This window comes from Acipenser ruthenus, chromosome 19 (assembly GCF_902713425.1).
Source record: "Acipenser ruthenus chromosome 19, fAciRut3.2 maternal haplotype, whole genome shotgun sequence".
Lineage (NCBI taxonomy): Eukaryota > Metazoa > Chordata > Actinopteri > Acipenseriformes > Acipenseridae > Acipenser > Acipenser ruthenus.
The window spans coordinates 25,832,518-25,848,163 of NC_081207.1; the positions used below are offsets into that span (position 1 = coordinate 25,832,518).

The following is a 15,646-nucleotide window of genomic DNA, read 5'->3' on the forward strand; positions in this document are numbered from 1 at the left end:
CCTGGATAAGGTTTAATACCATGAAAAAAATACTGAAGTGGCTACTGCTGTCATTGTTACACACTACATATGGTAACAGTACTTAAAGTATACACCTCCATTTTCACATCCTTCATGTTTACTAAAAATTGAAACCACTGCCTTTCATCTGGTTTTACAATATAAATACATCAGCTTATGTTATTGCAATAGGATAGAGTGTATTTGTTTGTTCTTGGAGATTAATGTTTCATGTCTCCACTAGAGGGCACAGCAAACCCTTCTAATGGTCCAGGACTAAACAAAAATCAGTAGAAAGACACCTGGTGTGTTAAATCCACTCATTTTAGATGTCCCAAACTAGAACAGAAAATGAACACAGAATTACAGGAAACTTTATATTTAAAAAAAAAAAAAAAAAACAAAAAAAAACACAAGAAAACACAATTAAGTTGGACAATTGTCAAACATTTTATTCCCAAATCTGTCCTCTCAACATTTGATAAAATATGTAAATCTGGCACATTTAAAAAAGCAAAACCTATACATAAATGTTTGAAAAACAAATTAACTGGTTTGAATTTGCCCCCCAGCCAATAGGTTGCACAAATCCTTTGACTTAAAAGTACTTTCCATGGCACAATGGCTTACAAGACTAATAAATGAGCTGCAAGCATTTAATAAAATAAAACTAGCCACTTAATAACATTAACAATATTTTCCATCACCAAGCCCTGTCTTTGTAGTAGTTTAGCCATCAGGTTTATGGTGTGATCATGAACACAAAAAAAGTATATATATTTATTTCAGTGATCAAAACAAGAGACTCTGGTTTGTAACACCTTTAAAAATAAGTAATTGGCAGGTTAGACAGAACTTTCAATTACACATCCTGCAAAATTATTGAAAACAGTAGTTTAATAAAATGTACATTTCAGTATTTGGATACAGCAATAAGTTCCTGAGAACACTTGTTATACACATTTTTGGCTTGCAGTAAAAAGTTATGTATACAAAAAAAAAGCTAAAGCAATGCAGTAACTCCCTAATATTGACTAACGAGAGCTTGAAAAAAAAATTTGGTTAAATCTTTTTGGTTAATGTTTTTTGTATACAAAGCCAAACCAATATAAAAAGACCATCTAAAAAGTTCAGATTTTACCTGCAAAAAGACATTTTATCACGGGATTCAAAACAAGCACTGTTGGAGAACTTCACACAAGCACACAAAGTATTTTCAAGCTGTTCTTTGGGACTCACTTATTCTATACCAATATCTCATTATTAGTGTGGCCGTTGTGTGCATAACTGAAGGCTTCAGAAAACTGCTGTAACAGTTGGTATCAAGGTCTCAGTCTTCTCCACCACCGTACATATCAGCAAGTTTCTTGAAGCGAGGGCCCCACTCATTAAGGCAGTCATAGTCCTGGTCATCCCCAGAGCTGGAGGAGTTCAGTGAACTGACAGAACCAGCCTCTGAGCCGCCACCTTCATAATCAAACACCAGCAGAGAGTCATAGGGAGGAGCAGTGGGGTCATTGTCAGCAGCCTTCAGGTTCTGTGTGGGTTAAAACAGAAACAAATATAACACAAGGCCAGAATAGGAGTTCAAAACATATAGTTTGAAGTCAAAAGATTGGATTTCTTAAAACGCTTTTTTAAACAAAAGACTGTCATTTGATTATATAAAACTTTTTATACTACATGGTAATTGAAATTTTAGAAATGAGGGATTAAAAAAAATATATATATATATATATATAAACGGTTTTAGCAATTAAAGACAACCCCTCCTTCCCAAGTTTGCACACACTCAAAAGGCCTTACATCATCAATGAAGTTGCCAATATCCTCTGGGTTAGCTGGCAGGGCACGGTACGGGTACTGTGGAACAGCATTACCAGTTGGCACCTCATCATTCCGGAAGACATCAGGTCGGGCATCCAGACCTCTGTGTAGCTGGCTTAAGTCATATTCCTGATTAGATACAAGATAATTGGATTTACTACAACCGTAATAAAACGTGTTCATTCCTTCATAAGGAGATAGAGGCTCAAGTAAATCTTGAAGACTGTCCAGGACTGACAATCTTAGGCCTCCACTTGACAGCTTGCCAAAGTTCACACTTATGCAGTGGTGGCATGATGTGGACTAGCATTTACTGAAGCCAATTAGGACTGAATTATTATTTGCGACCCATAATGGATTCTGGCCTAGAGTTGCAGCACTAACCTGATCTTCCTCTCCCCCGCCCTCTTCATCGTAATAGAAGACGTTGTCACGGATATCATCCTCTGGAAGCAGAGGCTCCTTTTTAGTGGTCTTCCTTCTTCTGAGCAGGAGCAACAGTACCAGCAAGAGGACTGTGGATAAAGAAAAGCAACATTTCATGAACCTGGGTGAGAGGCACAGCTGCACAAATACAAAACTAAGCACAGGCTAGTGCATGTACTGCCTTTCATCGTTGTAAACATGCAACGATGCATTCCATGCATTTATCCTGTAATGAGCTGCTTGTAACAAACACGGATTTCAATGTCGGGATCGTGATTGCTTGGTTGTGAAGAGTGGCGATTATGGACTATTTGTTCGCTGGTCCAGCCTGTTAAGGGGAGAAGCCACTGCCCTCTGAAAGAGGAACTGATCTGACAATGGCAGGTCAGCAGGGTGGACTACCTGCATTAAGGTGGAGAGTAGGATTACAACAGCAACACCATGGCGAGTTTGCCTGACATTTATAAAAATCGCATTTGAGGAAGTGATCTAATGGGAGAGCAATCATTCAATAAAACAGTTTTATTATTGAAGCAAGTGTAGCTAACAGGAATATCCACAGCAAACTTGTACAACCAGCACTAAGTAAAAATTACCATTAGTCTTCCATTATCCCCAAAAAGATTACAGCCTAGATGATAGGTCAATAGTATGCATTACACAAAACAACCACTACAAAAACTAGTGTATAAAAAAATCAAGTTTAAAAGAAAAAAGAAGAAATTAAGTTAAGCATGTCCTACATAATTGTTACAATCTGCAATTTACATGTTTGATTGATGCACATTTCAGCTCATCTTTATATAAAAATAACTACACACAACTGATGCATTCCACACATCCTCATATATAAAAATAGATGTGCGTATACATACAGAGGGATATAGGGTACTGTGTACAGCAACATTAAGACCAAAAACTAAGATGCAACAAGCAGTATTAAATAAAAATAAAAGTACTTACTCAGCAGTGCAAGTATGGCTCCCAAAATCCCCAGGACTGCAGGCAAGCCAAAGCCAGCGTCACTTATTTTATCTTGGCAGGAGAATTCCTCCCCTTTGCAATCACACACCATTGCCTTAATGGTACTATCTTGGTGGTTGTTGTCAGTGTCAAACACTCTTAATATAACAGAATAATCATTTTGCTTTAGCTCCTTGGCCATTGTGAGAATAATGTGTTCTCCTAAAAGTAAGAAAAAAAAAAAAAAAAAGTTCACTATGACACAAAACTTCACAGAGTCATTTATTCATGTAAAATGTGTGTGAATAGACCCAATCTATGAACCTACAAATACATTGCCTAATTGAGTGAAGTAAACCAGTTAATGCACAAAACAACAAAACAATACTTGCCTTTATCATTCATGGTGGCAGTCCAGTTTTTCTCCTCGTCCCTCATGACTTCTACCTTAAAAGGACCAGCAAAGACCGGAGTGTCTTTGTCTAAAACATTCAGTATTTGGGGCACTGTTTCCTTGTTACAAAATCTTACTTCTCTTTCAACTATTTCAGGACTATTGTCATTCACATCTGTCAATTCCACCACAAGAGTTCCTGTACCTGTGGCTGGTGGGCTAGCTATAGGAAGGAGAAAAAAAATAAATTGTGTTTCACAATTTCCAATCGTGTGCAGATATGGAAAATAATCTGTTTATATATTAAGTCTTACCATTGTCCAATGCCAGAAACAATGCAGTATATGTATTGTTTTTAACAAATGGAGACTCTCTATCCATGGGTTGCTTAACTTTGATCAATCCACTATTATTGATTTCCAGCCATCCTGCAGGATCGTTCCCCATACGATACCTGAATTTAAAAGGCAACACATTCAATTTAGTATTAGAGTTGAAATGGGAGTTTGTTGTGGGTTGTTTTGTTTTTAAAAAAAAAAAAAAAAAAAGGGATAGAATTATCTATAGGGCATGTCACATCAGCTCAAATGGGTATGCAAAACTGAGTGGTCTGTTAACAATATGGTGGGATGCTAAAATAATGTAGCACTGAAACAGTCAATGTTCATTGGATTGGCCACACCTGTAATGGAACTTGGAGAAAAATCAAAGAATACCAACTACAAAGCAAAGCATATGGTCTATCTAGTTGATATGAAAGCGTTGGGCCTTTGTCATCCAGAAACCAAAAAAGGTCACATGAACCCCAATACGGCTGCCATGTTGGGTTAAAGGTCAAAGTGTGCCGTTAAATTTTGCCCAGAGTTTCCATATTACTGAAAATCTAAAAGTTGCAGATTCTATGGTTCATGAGATAACTGTAGTAAGTGGGTTAATGTGATGCTAATGGCACAGAGCATTTTGTATACAAAACAGTATTTCTTTGCATACATTTGTTGAGACATTTCTACTGCTGTGCATATGCAATTAATGATATACAATTTTGCCCTTTGGTGGAGGTGTAACCACACACACTTACGTTACAGTCTGCTTCATCTCTTTGTCTGGATCTGTTGCAGTGTATACTGCTACAGTACTTCCAATAAGCAAGTCCTCTTTAACTACAACTCTCTTTACCAGTGGATTAAAAATGGGAGCCTCATTGACATCTTCTACATTAACTGTAATGGTAGCTGTGGCTGTTGGTAGAGTACTGGTAAATGGCTCTTCATTTTCAACTGTCACAAACAGCGTGTATTGCCTTGTTGTCTCATAATCAAGGCCCTTGAAGGGAGAATAAAACATTTAAAAAAACAATCCACATATCATATTATATTATATATATTACACACACACACACACACACACACACACACACACACACACACACACACACACTTACAAAAGTGACTAACAAAATTCAGATATTTCTCAAGTAATGGAACTTTTAAATTTAATTAATTATTTGATGTAATCTGAAGGCAGGTTTTTACATAGATTGGATTGCAAGAAGCCAAGTGCAAAACAGAGTTAAATGTGGATAAATAGATTAAAAGCATTCAATACACATTTTTTACAAAAGCTTTAGCGTGGGATTTGTGATCCCTACCTTGGCTGTTCTGAGAATTCCATCATTGCTGCTGGGTTCTGTGGTGATATTGAAGACATTTCCAGTGTTCCCTCTGACAATTGTGTATTTGGCATTCCAGGCTGGTGTATGGGGCACATCCAGATCTGTCACAGCTAATTTCGTCACCAATACACCCACTTCATTTTCTGGCACTGAAACAGTTTCCTGCAAAAGAATATTTGTAGAAACCTTGAGCTTTTATTTTCTGTAGCAATTAAAAAAAACAAAAAAAAAACACCCACACACACAACCATCACCCCCCCAACCCCCCACTATGCATCTTCACTGGTACAGGACCATGCATTAACCCATTGCCACTCATGAGTCAGTTACACCCAGAATACAAGGATGCATTTTTCTACACTGTTAACATTTAAAAATGGTATTACATTAGCCATTAGTTTCCTAAATTAAATTCTCCTAGCATAACACTTAGAACAACTTCAGGTTTTATAAAAAGAACAAGGTTACACCAAGTAATTGGATCAAAAGCATGACATTTAAAAGTTTAAATATGAATTTACCTGTGGAGTTTTAAACTGTGGAGCTTGGTCATTCTGATCTGTTACAGTGATGATAGCTGTGGCAGTGGTTGAGAGACCGTTACCTTCCATATCTGCAGCCTGGATGATCAATTTATATTCAGCTACTGCCTGAAAAGACAATAAAAAGGGATGTATTGATTGCTACTTTTCATAAGTTTTTATAAATATCAGTCTTAACACCAAATTTACTACACTTATATAAAGAAAGGTTGAATACCGTTTTACACATTACCTCTTTAAATCTGTAAATTGTAATTCCATACTCACTTAGTCATTGCTAAAATGAGCAGAAACCAAGCAACATGTTCCAGATTTTATACAGGAACAAACAAGCATGTGCAATGTAGACACTGCTTCACCTTGCTTTCCTTCAAACTAACATTCCAGGATTATTAAATGTATTAATCCTGTATCAATACTAATTTAGGAGGGAAAAAAAAAAATAAATAAAAAAAGTACAGCAGCAGTGTCCCCCACCTGGGATTGAACCCACGACCCTCCGGTCAAGAGTCCAGAGTCCTAACCACTACTTCACACTGCTGCCCTATATATCTATTTAATAGCTATTTTCACATATGCCTACTGCAACCAGATTACTAGCCCAGTACTTAAGGGAATGGATATGCCAAAAAATCATTCTAGTTCTACTTTCACCTTTAAAACATAAATAAATGTCAAAATTAACAGGGTATGTTCTGTAGGGACCAGTCATACCAAACAAAGAATTATGTAGAGGTGGATTTTTTATTTTTTTCTATTTTTTTTTTTATCATCACCAACCCCCTCTAGCACTACAGGCCTTTGAGACACCAAAACAGAAATAAGTGAGGGCATAATTATATGTTGTAGACCATTTACTTTTTACCTAGGGTAAAAACATTAACATGTATGGTTAGTTAGAACTCACCTCTCTATCCAGCCCATTTGCAATCAGACTGATGGTTCCAAACTTGTTAATGGAAAACATGGGGGAGTGGGGTTCTTTAGGTTCTTGGTTTAGGATGGAATACCCAATTATACCATTGTCCATCGTGGGGTCATCTTTATCTGTAGCTGTCACCTTCATAACTACAGCTCCTAAAAATCAAGAAACCAAGTTTTCATGCCATTGTGTTTGTCCAAATGTTATTTGCTTGCTACAGTAACATCCACAGGCTTAATATGAACATAGAAAGATCAATGCACTATTCAAATCCCCATTACTGCTTAGAGAAGTCTAAATACCGAAATAAGTCATTCAAAAGAGACAATATTGACAGGTTTAATTAAGCGATAATTTAACATTCCAAACTTTAAAGTTTATTTTAGAATTTGGAATGTTCACCCTCAAGTTCAATAGCTGCTATAGGAGCACTACTTTATTTAAAAATAAATAAATAAAAAGAAAGTTAACCAAGTCCTTAGCCATAGTAATGGAATGATTTATTTATTTTTGTCGTAACTTAAGTTCCATTCTCTACACTACAGAAATCAAACTTTCATACTGTGACATATCCTACAGTAACAGAGCAATCGGATTGGTTGTAAAGGTTAAATGTAGAATCCCTGGTAACCGTACATTGAAAAAAATACCAAAAACAAGGGAATTTGCAAAATTCTTTACTGGGTACTTGACAACTCAATTTATAAGCTTGCTACTCAAATGTGATTAAAAAGTTTGTATTGTAGTACTTCGACCAACACAAAACACAAAACTTACCTACTGCTGATCCCTCGCTTATATTGCCAAGAAAGGTGTTCATCGTGAACTGTGGTCTGTTATCATTTTGATCAGTAACTTTAATTATGATCTCCATAGGATCCTCAATTGTTTTACCACTAAGGTCAACAGCATGTGACATGAGCTATTAAAAAAAGAAAAGAAAATAAGTACCAGAAATCAACGGATTGCTTGATTTGTCATCAGAAGAGTATTAATGAAAACTCACAATATATTGAGCTTGAGACTCCCGATCCAAGGGCTGGGTCACATACATTTCTCCACCAGTCCTTGTAATTGTGAAAAGCCCTTCTGGGGGTGCATCTGCTCCAGGCCCTGTTATGCTGTAGTAAACTGTAATTTCCTTGGCTCTGTTGGACTTTATCTGGGAAAATAAATAAATAAATAAATAAATAAATAAATAAATAAATAAAATAAATAATGAACACGTATAGAAAGCGCACAGAAGTTTGAGCTCCCACGGTACTGACAACACACCAATTATTATTATTTATTTCTTAGCAGACGTCCTTATCAAGGGCGACTTACAATTGTTAAACGATATCACACACATTTTTTTACATACAATTACCCATTTATACAGTTGGGTTTTTACTGGAGCAATCTAGGTAAAGTACCTTGCTCAAAGGTACAGCAGTAGTGTCCCCCACCTGGGATTGAACCCACGACCCACTGCTCAAGAGTCCAGAGCCCTAACCGCTACTCCACACTGCTGCCCTATGTATACATACTATCTGTCACCTGCAGGTCTACTAAATTTAATGTATTGTTTGTTGCGATAATGATTTAAAATGCTTACAAAAAAAAACAAAAAAAACACACTTATAGCCCTGTAGTATTCCATTAACAGCTAACAAAATCCAGTACGATAAATTCTAAACAAAACAAAGAGACGCTAAAAACACAAGGTGTAATAAATACAGCTACAGTCATCCTTCAATAGTATCTCCGATTAAAAGAAGCCGTGGAGAAATAAGTCCCAAGCTCTGCACGCCTTCTGCAAGAGCTCCGCGCTGTTGACCAAAAATCAAATGCAGATTAAGCTTTGATAATGGACTGGTTATTTCAGAGCTTATGAAAAACTATTGTCCCCTGGTGGCAATAGTGTCCTCCAGAGACAGCCCTGTAAGAAGCTATATCCCCCATTATAGGTCTGTACTGTATAAATGGCATGTTCACAACTACAAAAACAAGTACATACCTGAACCACAAATTTGGGGAATGGGCCCCGTTCATTTTCTGAAACACTGATAGGTGGAATCACCCAGTCTCTCTTTTGTCTCTTCAAACCAATAGAAGATTGTGGAAATGTCAGGACCTGGACTTGGTTACTGCTCTGAACATTTGTAGAGGAATTCTGCTTTAAAAAAAAAAAAAAAAATAGAAAGAAATGTGTTAAGCATGAAATACATCTTTGCCGTATCTAGAACACAGCATGTGCTTGCTAAGGAATTAAAAAGGCATCATTTATGCTTGGACATTTAAAAAGAAAAAACAGCTTAAATAGAACATTAAATAAAACAGAAGCAATCTGCTCATCACATGATTGTGTCACAAAGCCCACACTCAGTGCGCAAACTCCCTTACTGTGTTTTTACCTTCGCGTGATGGTCATGGTCTCTGTGGTGGGAGTAGCGCCTTCTCTTTTCATTTTCCACAGTGACTCTGGTGCTGGTTCTCTTGCCTTTAGTATCCCATGCATGGACAGCAAAGCTTTTGTGCCCATCATGCAGTTTCACCCTTCTCTTCAGTTTGATGGTTCCATCAGTATCCACATCAAACCGAGAATCATCCGCGTTATAAAGGACTACCTTGCGTCCAGTACAGTCATCAAAATTCACTAGAAAAAGTGAAATATATTTTTCAAAAAGGAACAGCGACAAAGGTTTCTTACAATTACTTTTATAAAATTAACAAACATTGTTAATAAAGCCCAGTGAATTTGTTTTCAAGGAAACCATGTGAAAACCGGATTGCAGTTACTGAGCTTTAATTATAACCTTTTAAAATGCCTTTGTGTAGTTTAAACTCATTTCATAAAAGTCATCATCCTTATAAAAGCATCAATTGCTTTACCCAACCCTTTGCATAAAATGGTTTCCAGGAAGTTAATGCTGCATTAGCAAAAGAGGGCAGGGCTACATTTCATGCAACTGCCACAAATTCATTAAATACAGGTGAACCCTTCTAAAAGCAACAGAATACCTGTGGCTTTCCAGTTGAGTTGGGGTTGAGCAATAGGCACAAGCTTTTATCAAATCAAAATTTGGTTATTTCATGTACCAAGTCACGTTTTTTTCTGAAGATGACACACAAGATTTGGGAGACAAGCTTAATACATAATTTTGTGCAGATAATTGTGTCTGTTCCCAGAAATAAAAAAAAAACACACGTCTCCATTAGTCATTTAAAAAATGAGGGACTGGTTACGAGTGCCAACAGTAAAGATTACAAATGCATAAATTGACTTTGTGCAAGTCACTCACAGCCTTAATTTCTGGAACAATTTAAATGGGATCAGTGCTGAAGGCAAATTACAGATCAAAAAGAAGAAATTTATGACATGAGATTTTTTTGAACAAGACTAATAATTGCAGAAGGGTGTATCCTAGCTTACAACTTTGGTTTTAGAAAAAGAAACAAATACAAAACTTTAAACATGTACTCAATATAAGAATAAATCTTTTATTCATGACATTATGGAATAAGAATGAAGATCACTTTTGTTCTGCCTTCCTGGTACAATAAAAAACTATTCCAAGCAAGAAACCTGCAAGGTACTGTATCAAAGTAATAAAGCATGTTAATTGAAACAAATTAGCACTGGGTGCAATGCAACTCATATTGAACATATTGAAACACACCACTTTTTCCTTGGCGTGCGTAATCATTTTCAGCTTCCATAAGATTGTGTTTTAAAAATCCTCTCAATTTTAGGGGCAATACTTTCAAGTCAGTTTAAGTTTGAAAGACAGGGTTCTTGAATACCAAAGAACAGGTGTCATCTTACACCAATTCCCCTTGATCATTGCTTTCAAAATATAAAGGAAGTTCTAAATACTTGGTATGCAAAGGGGGCGTGTACCATACACCCAGTACATTGTTCTAGACAATCTAAAGAGATCAGATTCAGGTGCAGGTACAAAGTCAGGACTACTTGACTCAACGTGTCAGCTACTTTAAAATGTATAATCTGCCTGTTCTGTATCAAGTTGCGTCCTGTTCTCATTTACCAAGCTCCTTACTAGTGCAGTCTTGCTGTGCAAGAAGGAGAATAGCAGTTTGAATACAAAATCAAGTTTTGAAATTAAACTACACTTGTTCAATAGAGACTGAAATGTATAACAATGACAACCCAGTTATAAGGCTTAAGGACAATTGCCAGCTGCAAACAAAACTTCTAAAATTTGAAAACAAAGTCATGGACCTGGATCAAATCGCAGCATACTTGACCCAAAAAAGAAAGTCAAAATCTTTCCAGCAGATGGCTTGTTTTTGACAACAACTCATTGAGAGCCAATAGTATTTTGTAACGCAAACTCCAAGATCCCCTGAAGTGATTTACTGTGCTGTTATGGGGAGAGACAAGTAATTGTGGCACATTTACGTGGGCAGTAATGTGATACCATGGCATGTTCAACATACAAACAGGTCCTATTACGCAACCATAGGAATAGGAAAGGCAAAAAAAAAAAAAAAAAAAGTTTTTTTTTTTTTAAGCCTGGAAAAAATGTCAAATGTACATTTCAAAAGTGGCCTTAATCACAATAGATCATCCCAATATGGAACATTGTTTTAATTTGTTTTTTTTTTTTTAAATGAAGCGAAACCAGTTCCGTGTCAGAGGACGAGAAAAAAAAAAAAAAGTTCAAAACACACTAAAATTTACTATATGGTTAGTGTTTTATGTAAGCTTGGTCAACCATTTCCTCACCTATTTAATTATTAACAAGTTTGCAAGGACATGTCCTACTACAGACATCATCCCCCCAGGAGGTTTAATGTAGCAGTTTTTAAATTCAAAATTCTTGATTTTGTAACCGATTCAAAATGGGAGGGGAGGGGGGGGGGGGGGGATATGGTAAGAAGGTACAGAGGATTCCTCCAATTACTACAAAACTGCACAGTGGAACTGCTATATGAATTAATTCATGATGAACAGAAGCAAACACTAAAAAGGAATGCGAGTCAAGAAAAGCTCAAAGTACACCGATAACCAGACCATAGCTGCCAGCAACGTAGCTACTTACTGTACAGCCCAACCCTATAATTAAATAACTTAACTAAGTTTAAATCAAGATATCTGGATCATAAGAATGTATTAATTTTAATGACCAAAAAGCCTACATCATCCCCACATTGGGGAAGATTTAAGCAAGACACCAAAGACATAAGTTTGGTTATTTTTTGTTGCATCAGTCTGTGTGACTGACTCATTAGGTTTCAATTTGACAAGTTTCTAATTTGTTCAAGCAATGGGAGGGAGAAAGGGGACTTTTCCCAGCAGATCAACTTGGTGTAAACAAGAAATAATAATTTCCTAAAAGACTGCAGTCATCACTTAAAAAAAAAAAAAAAAAAAAAGGGGGGGGGGGGGGAGAAAATAATTAACAGGGACAGGAAAACCAGTTTGTCTATGGAGCAGACCGTGTGCACTCTTGTTCTGGCACGCCCATCAATACTAACACACTGTGCCTTGCTAATTGATGACATCATACACATTCAGCAGAACATTTCAAATTAAACAGTATCCAATTACCCACTTTAAACAGCATGCTATAAACAATGAGAAACTAGAATGATGCCAGCGCATCACGATTCGTAGCCTCCACTGGAGATAATTTTCAAAATCATGCAATGTCCGATTCACTTCAGTTTTTACTGTCCTTGATGTTTAAATGAGAGGACACATCCTGCCAAAAAACACATTATCAACAAAGGGGACATCAATCCCAAAGCAGCATTAAATAAATAAAATACGATACTACTTTTCACTGGGTAAATCTGCCTAATGTTTTTAATCTGTTCCTGCTGCGAGAGTACCTTTACTCCTACACTGAAGGTGTGGCAAGCGTAAAATACCATTTACACCTAATCAAAACACTAGTTGAACATTCAAGGCACTATTACTGCATGCTGAGAACTGGGAGGGTTGCCGGTTAGCAAACAGATTGAAGGGTTCTAAAACAGGAGAGCAGGATGTCACAGTTGAAGTCTGCATGCTAGTTTGATGGCCACTGCTGTTACTTTCAAAATGTATGCCACCTGTTTTCAAAATAAAAACATAAGCATGTCTGTGATAAACTCCCACATCAGCTGTAATGTAAAAACATCACAGCCATGAGTAAAATATCCACTGTACGCAAGGCTGACAGACATTGATTTTCTTTTAACATGGTGTGTTAAAGGACAAATACAGCAATTTTCTGAATGTCACCTTAACATTATATATTAAAATGGGTCTTAATGATTCCTTTCATTTTAACATTAATACCACAGAACTAGTCTGTGAAAAGCCTTAGGCATATTTAATTGTGCCCCCCCCCCCCCCTCCCTTATTTTATCAACACAACACAAACATAGATGAAAGTTAAACTAGTAGCCTGCATACAGCTTAGGCAAGAACACCCTGATTTTCAAAGAGATAACAGAACTTGCAAGTAGCCCCAAACCATCAACCTAGGGCAAGACCAACAATTAAATTATTATTATTATTTATTTCTTAGCAGACGCCCTTATCCAGGGCGACTTACAATTGTTACAAGATATCACATTATTTTTACATACAATTACCCATTTATACAGTTGGGTTTTTACTGGAGCAATCTAGGTAAAGTACCTTGCTCAAGGGTACAGCAGCAGTGTCCCCCACCTGGGATTGAACCCGGGTGGGGGGACACTGCTTACATTTTGTCTCAAGCAAACAGTTTGCTTGAGACAAAATGTAATCCTCAAATTAACACAATAGCAGTCACTATCTTGGTTTTCTGGTTTTAATGGAAAGTTTATTTAAAAGTTAAAATCCAACGCATCTCAAAATGCTGAATCATCTTACCTTTACCAAGCACTCTGCCTCTCTCTAGCTCTCCTCTGTTGACTTTGAAGACAAAATGGTCTGAACTGAATCCAGGCTGACATTGTGCAGCTTCTTCACAAAATCCTCCAATCCAAATCTAACATTTTAAAAGAAAGGACATTTCAGTACAAAACAATTAAGCTACAGTATGAATATTCAGATATGTATGTCCAACACCACTTGAGACTAAAGTACAGCTACAGCCAAACGTTTTGTATCACCTACTCTAAAAAAGAAAACAATTTTAGGTAGATTTACAGGTACAGGTTTTTTTTTTTTTTTTAAATTACGGTAAATGTTGTTCAATATTAGTGCAAAATACTTTAATGTACCTTTATTATGGAAATATACACTAGAGAATCCACAAATAGTTAAAGAATTTACCGTAAAAATAGGTTTGTTTGTGTAGAATTTGAGAAAAAATAAAACTACTATTAACAATTGATATTTTAGTTGATGTAAAAATACAAAATTATAATTCAAAAGTCTGCCGGAAGCCATAATACTAGTACAGTATTTCATGTTACATTTTTAAATGTCACATTTTTTCCATTTGTCAGTCGTTAATATACAACGCGGTATGTAATTAAATATCTTAATTTAACCTTATTCGACTTTATGAAGCAGAATTAGTCAATTTAGGGTGATGCAAAACTTTTGTACATAGCTTTTTGTTCATAGAAAAGTCGTCTGCCGTTTATTCCCATGAATGGTTAAGCGGTGTATTTTATCGCAAAAAAAAGTTTAAGACTATGCGTGAATAGTTACACAAAACATTTCGATCAAGCGCAACTACTTTGCTTGCACATAAACAATGGCCTATATTTGCGCATTTGTTGTTCAGAAATTAGACCCCCCCCTCGACCTAACCCAGTTTCTGTTTAAAATACGACGTAATGCTCAAATAAAACACTTTCCTGTAGCTCTCTTGTTCATTATTGTTGGCATACAAATATTAACTCTGACTTATCTTTACCATAGAATCGCGTCGGAAACGTTTTTGGTATTTTTTTTTGACACCGAAATTACTTAACCTGTGTTATTACACCTTTCGAGTCCAGACAGGCAACACATGCAAATGTATTCACAAAACAATTATTTTCCTCCTTTAGCAGAAGGAACAAGATACATAAACTCTCAATGGAACAAAAAAAGTGCAGAGGAAAAAAACAACCCTAAATAATAATAATAGTTTATACAAATACATTATCACAATACAAAAAAAAAGGATCGTGTGCACCAGATGTTAAGTGTTTAAATCCCTCGTTCTAGTGTGTGCTTTACTATACATGTATTTAAAGCAAAACCCAAATATTAAACAAAGACAAACATCGATTAAATAAAAATATTAATATGGTATTTTTTTTCACGGAAACAGACAAATAATTATTTATTTATTTTTAAAAGGAGGACTTACCTGGACTAGGAGAAGTATTACTCCAAAACTATTAATCCCCATCGATTTACACGACACCTTTTCGGTTTTAAAATAAATCCTTTCGTGTTTTTTCGTGAGACTAAAAATAAAAAACAGTCCTTGTTTAAAATGCTACTGCCCAACGCAAGACTGTAGATCCAACTGAAAGGTTTCTTCTTAAGCTTCTACAGGTAGTTTCGGGAAGTTAATGACGTGTGCAGGTGACCTCGCCCATTGGTTCTTAACGTCTCTGCTTTCCAATTATGGTCATGTCCTGTCGCCCCTGTCGAACCGGTAAATTGAGTTACCTCCTGGGTCCAAATGCTATAGAATTTCAAAAGAAAACACACAGAAATATAAGTTATCGTTTCCTGGAAAATGAATGCTATAGTAAATCGCTTGAACCCACTGCTTAGCTTCACTATCCAAGTTATTTAGTTTCCTTATCCATTATTTGTATATTACACATTTACCTTAATTCACCTTTCCCATCTTATCTTTATGTCAGGGTGGAAAATCCCTTCCTGAAAATTATTTATGATTGCTTAAAACAGATGGCAATTTATTCATGGTGTTTCTGTCACTCACTTGTTTAAAAGTGAAAAAGAA

The 15,646-nt window shown here is 36.2% G+C and overlaps 1 protein-coding gene across 2 annotated transcripts; it reads right to left on the bottom strand.

Moving 5' to 3' along the window:
- Nucleotides 1-426: 426 nt before the first annotated feature.
- On the bottom strand, nt 427-15,237 carry LOC117424208 (B-cadherin-like). Of its 2 annotated transcripts, none has more exons than XM_058992691.1 (16): nt 15,038-15,237; nt 13,600-13,717; nt 9,143-9,384; nt 8,746-8,901; nt 7,753-7,908; nt 7,524-7,668; nt 6,732-6,901; nt 5,804-5,932; nt 5,259-5,444; nt 4,689-4,933; nt 3,925-4,064; nt 3,609-3,833; nt 3,217-3,438; nt 2,212-2,342; nt 1,807-1,956; nt 427-1,537 (listed from the first exon to the last, which is right to left on the bottom strand). In XM_058992691.1, exons 1-16 carry the CDS (start codon nt 15,077-15,079, stop codon nt 1,331-1,333), a joined length of 2,664 nt encoding a protein of 887 aa, XP_058848674.1. In that variant the 5' UTR covers nt 15,080-15,237; the 3' UTR covers nt 427-1,330. The 2 variants fall into 2 exon arrangements, with proteins under 2 accessions (XP_058848674.1, XP_033896256.3); XM_034040365.3 differs by having other exon boundaries at nt 8,746-8,904.
- Between the last annotated feature and the right edge of the window lie 409 nt (nt 15,238-15,646).

Coding starts and splice junctions, on each gene's coding strand:
- LOC117424208 (XM_034040365.3), bottom strand. CDS start 15,079: ATGGGGATTAATAGTTTTGGAGTAATACTTCTCCTAGTCCAG. Junction 5,933..6,731: donor CAAATGGGCTGGATAGAGAG/GTGAGTTCTAAC, acceptor TTGTCTTTTCAG/GCAGTAGCTGAATATAAATT. Junction 1,957..2,211: donor GCGGGGGAGAGGAAGATCAG/GTTAGTGCTGCA, acceptor GTATCTAATCAG/GAATATGACTTAAGCCAGCT.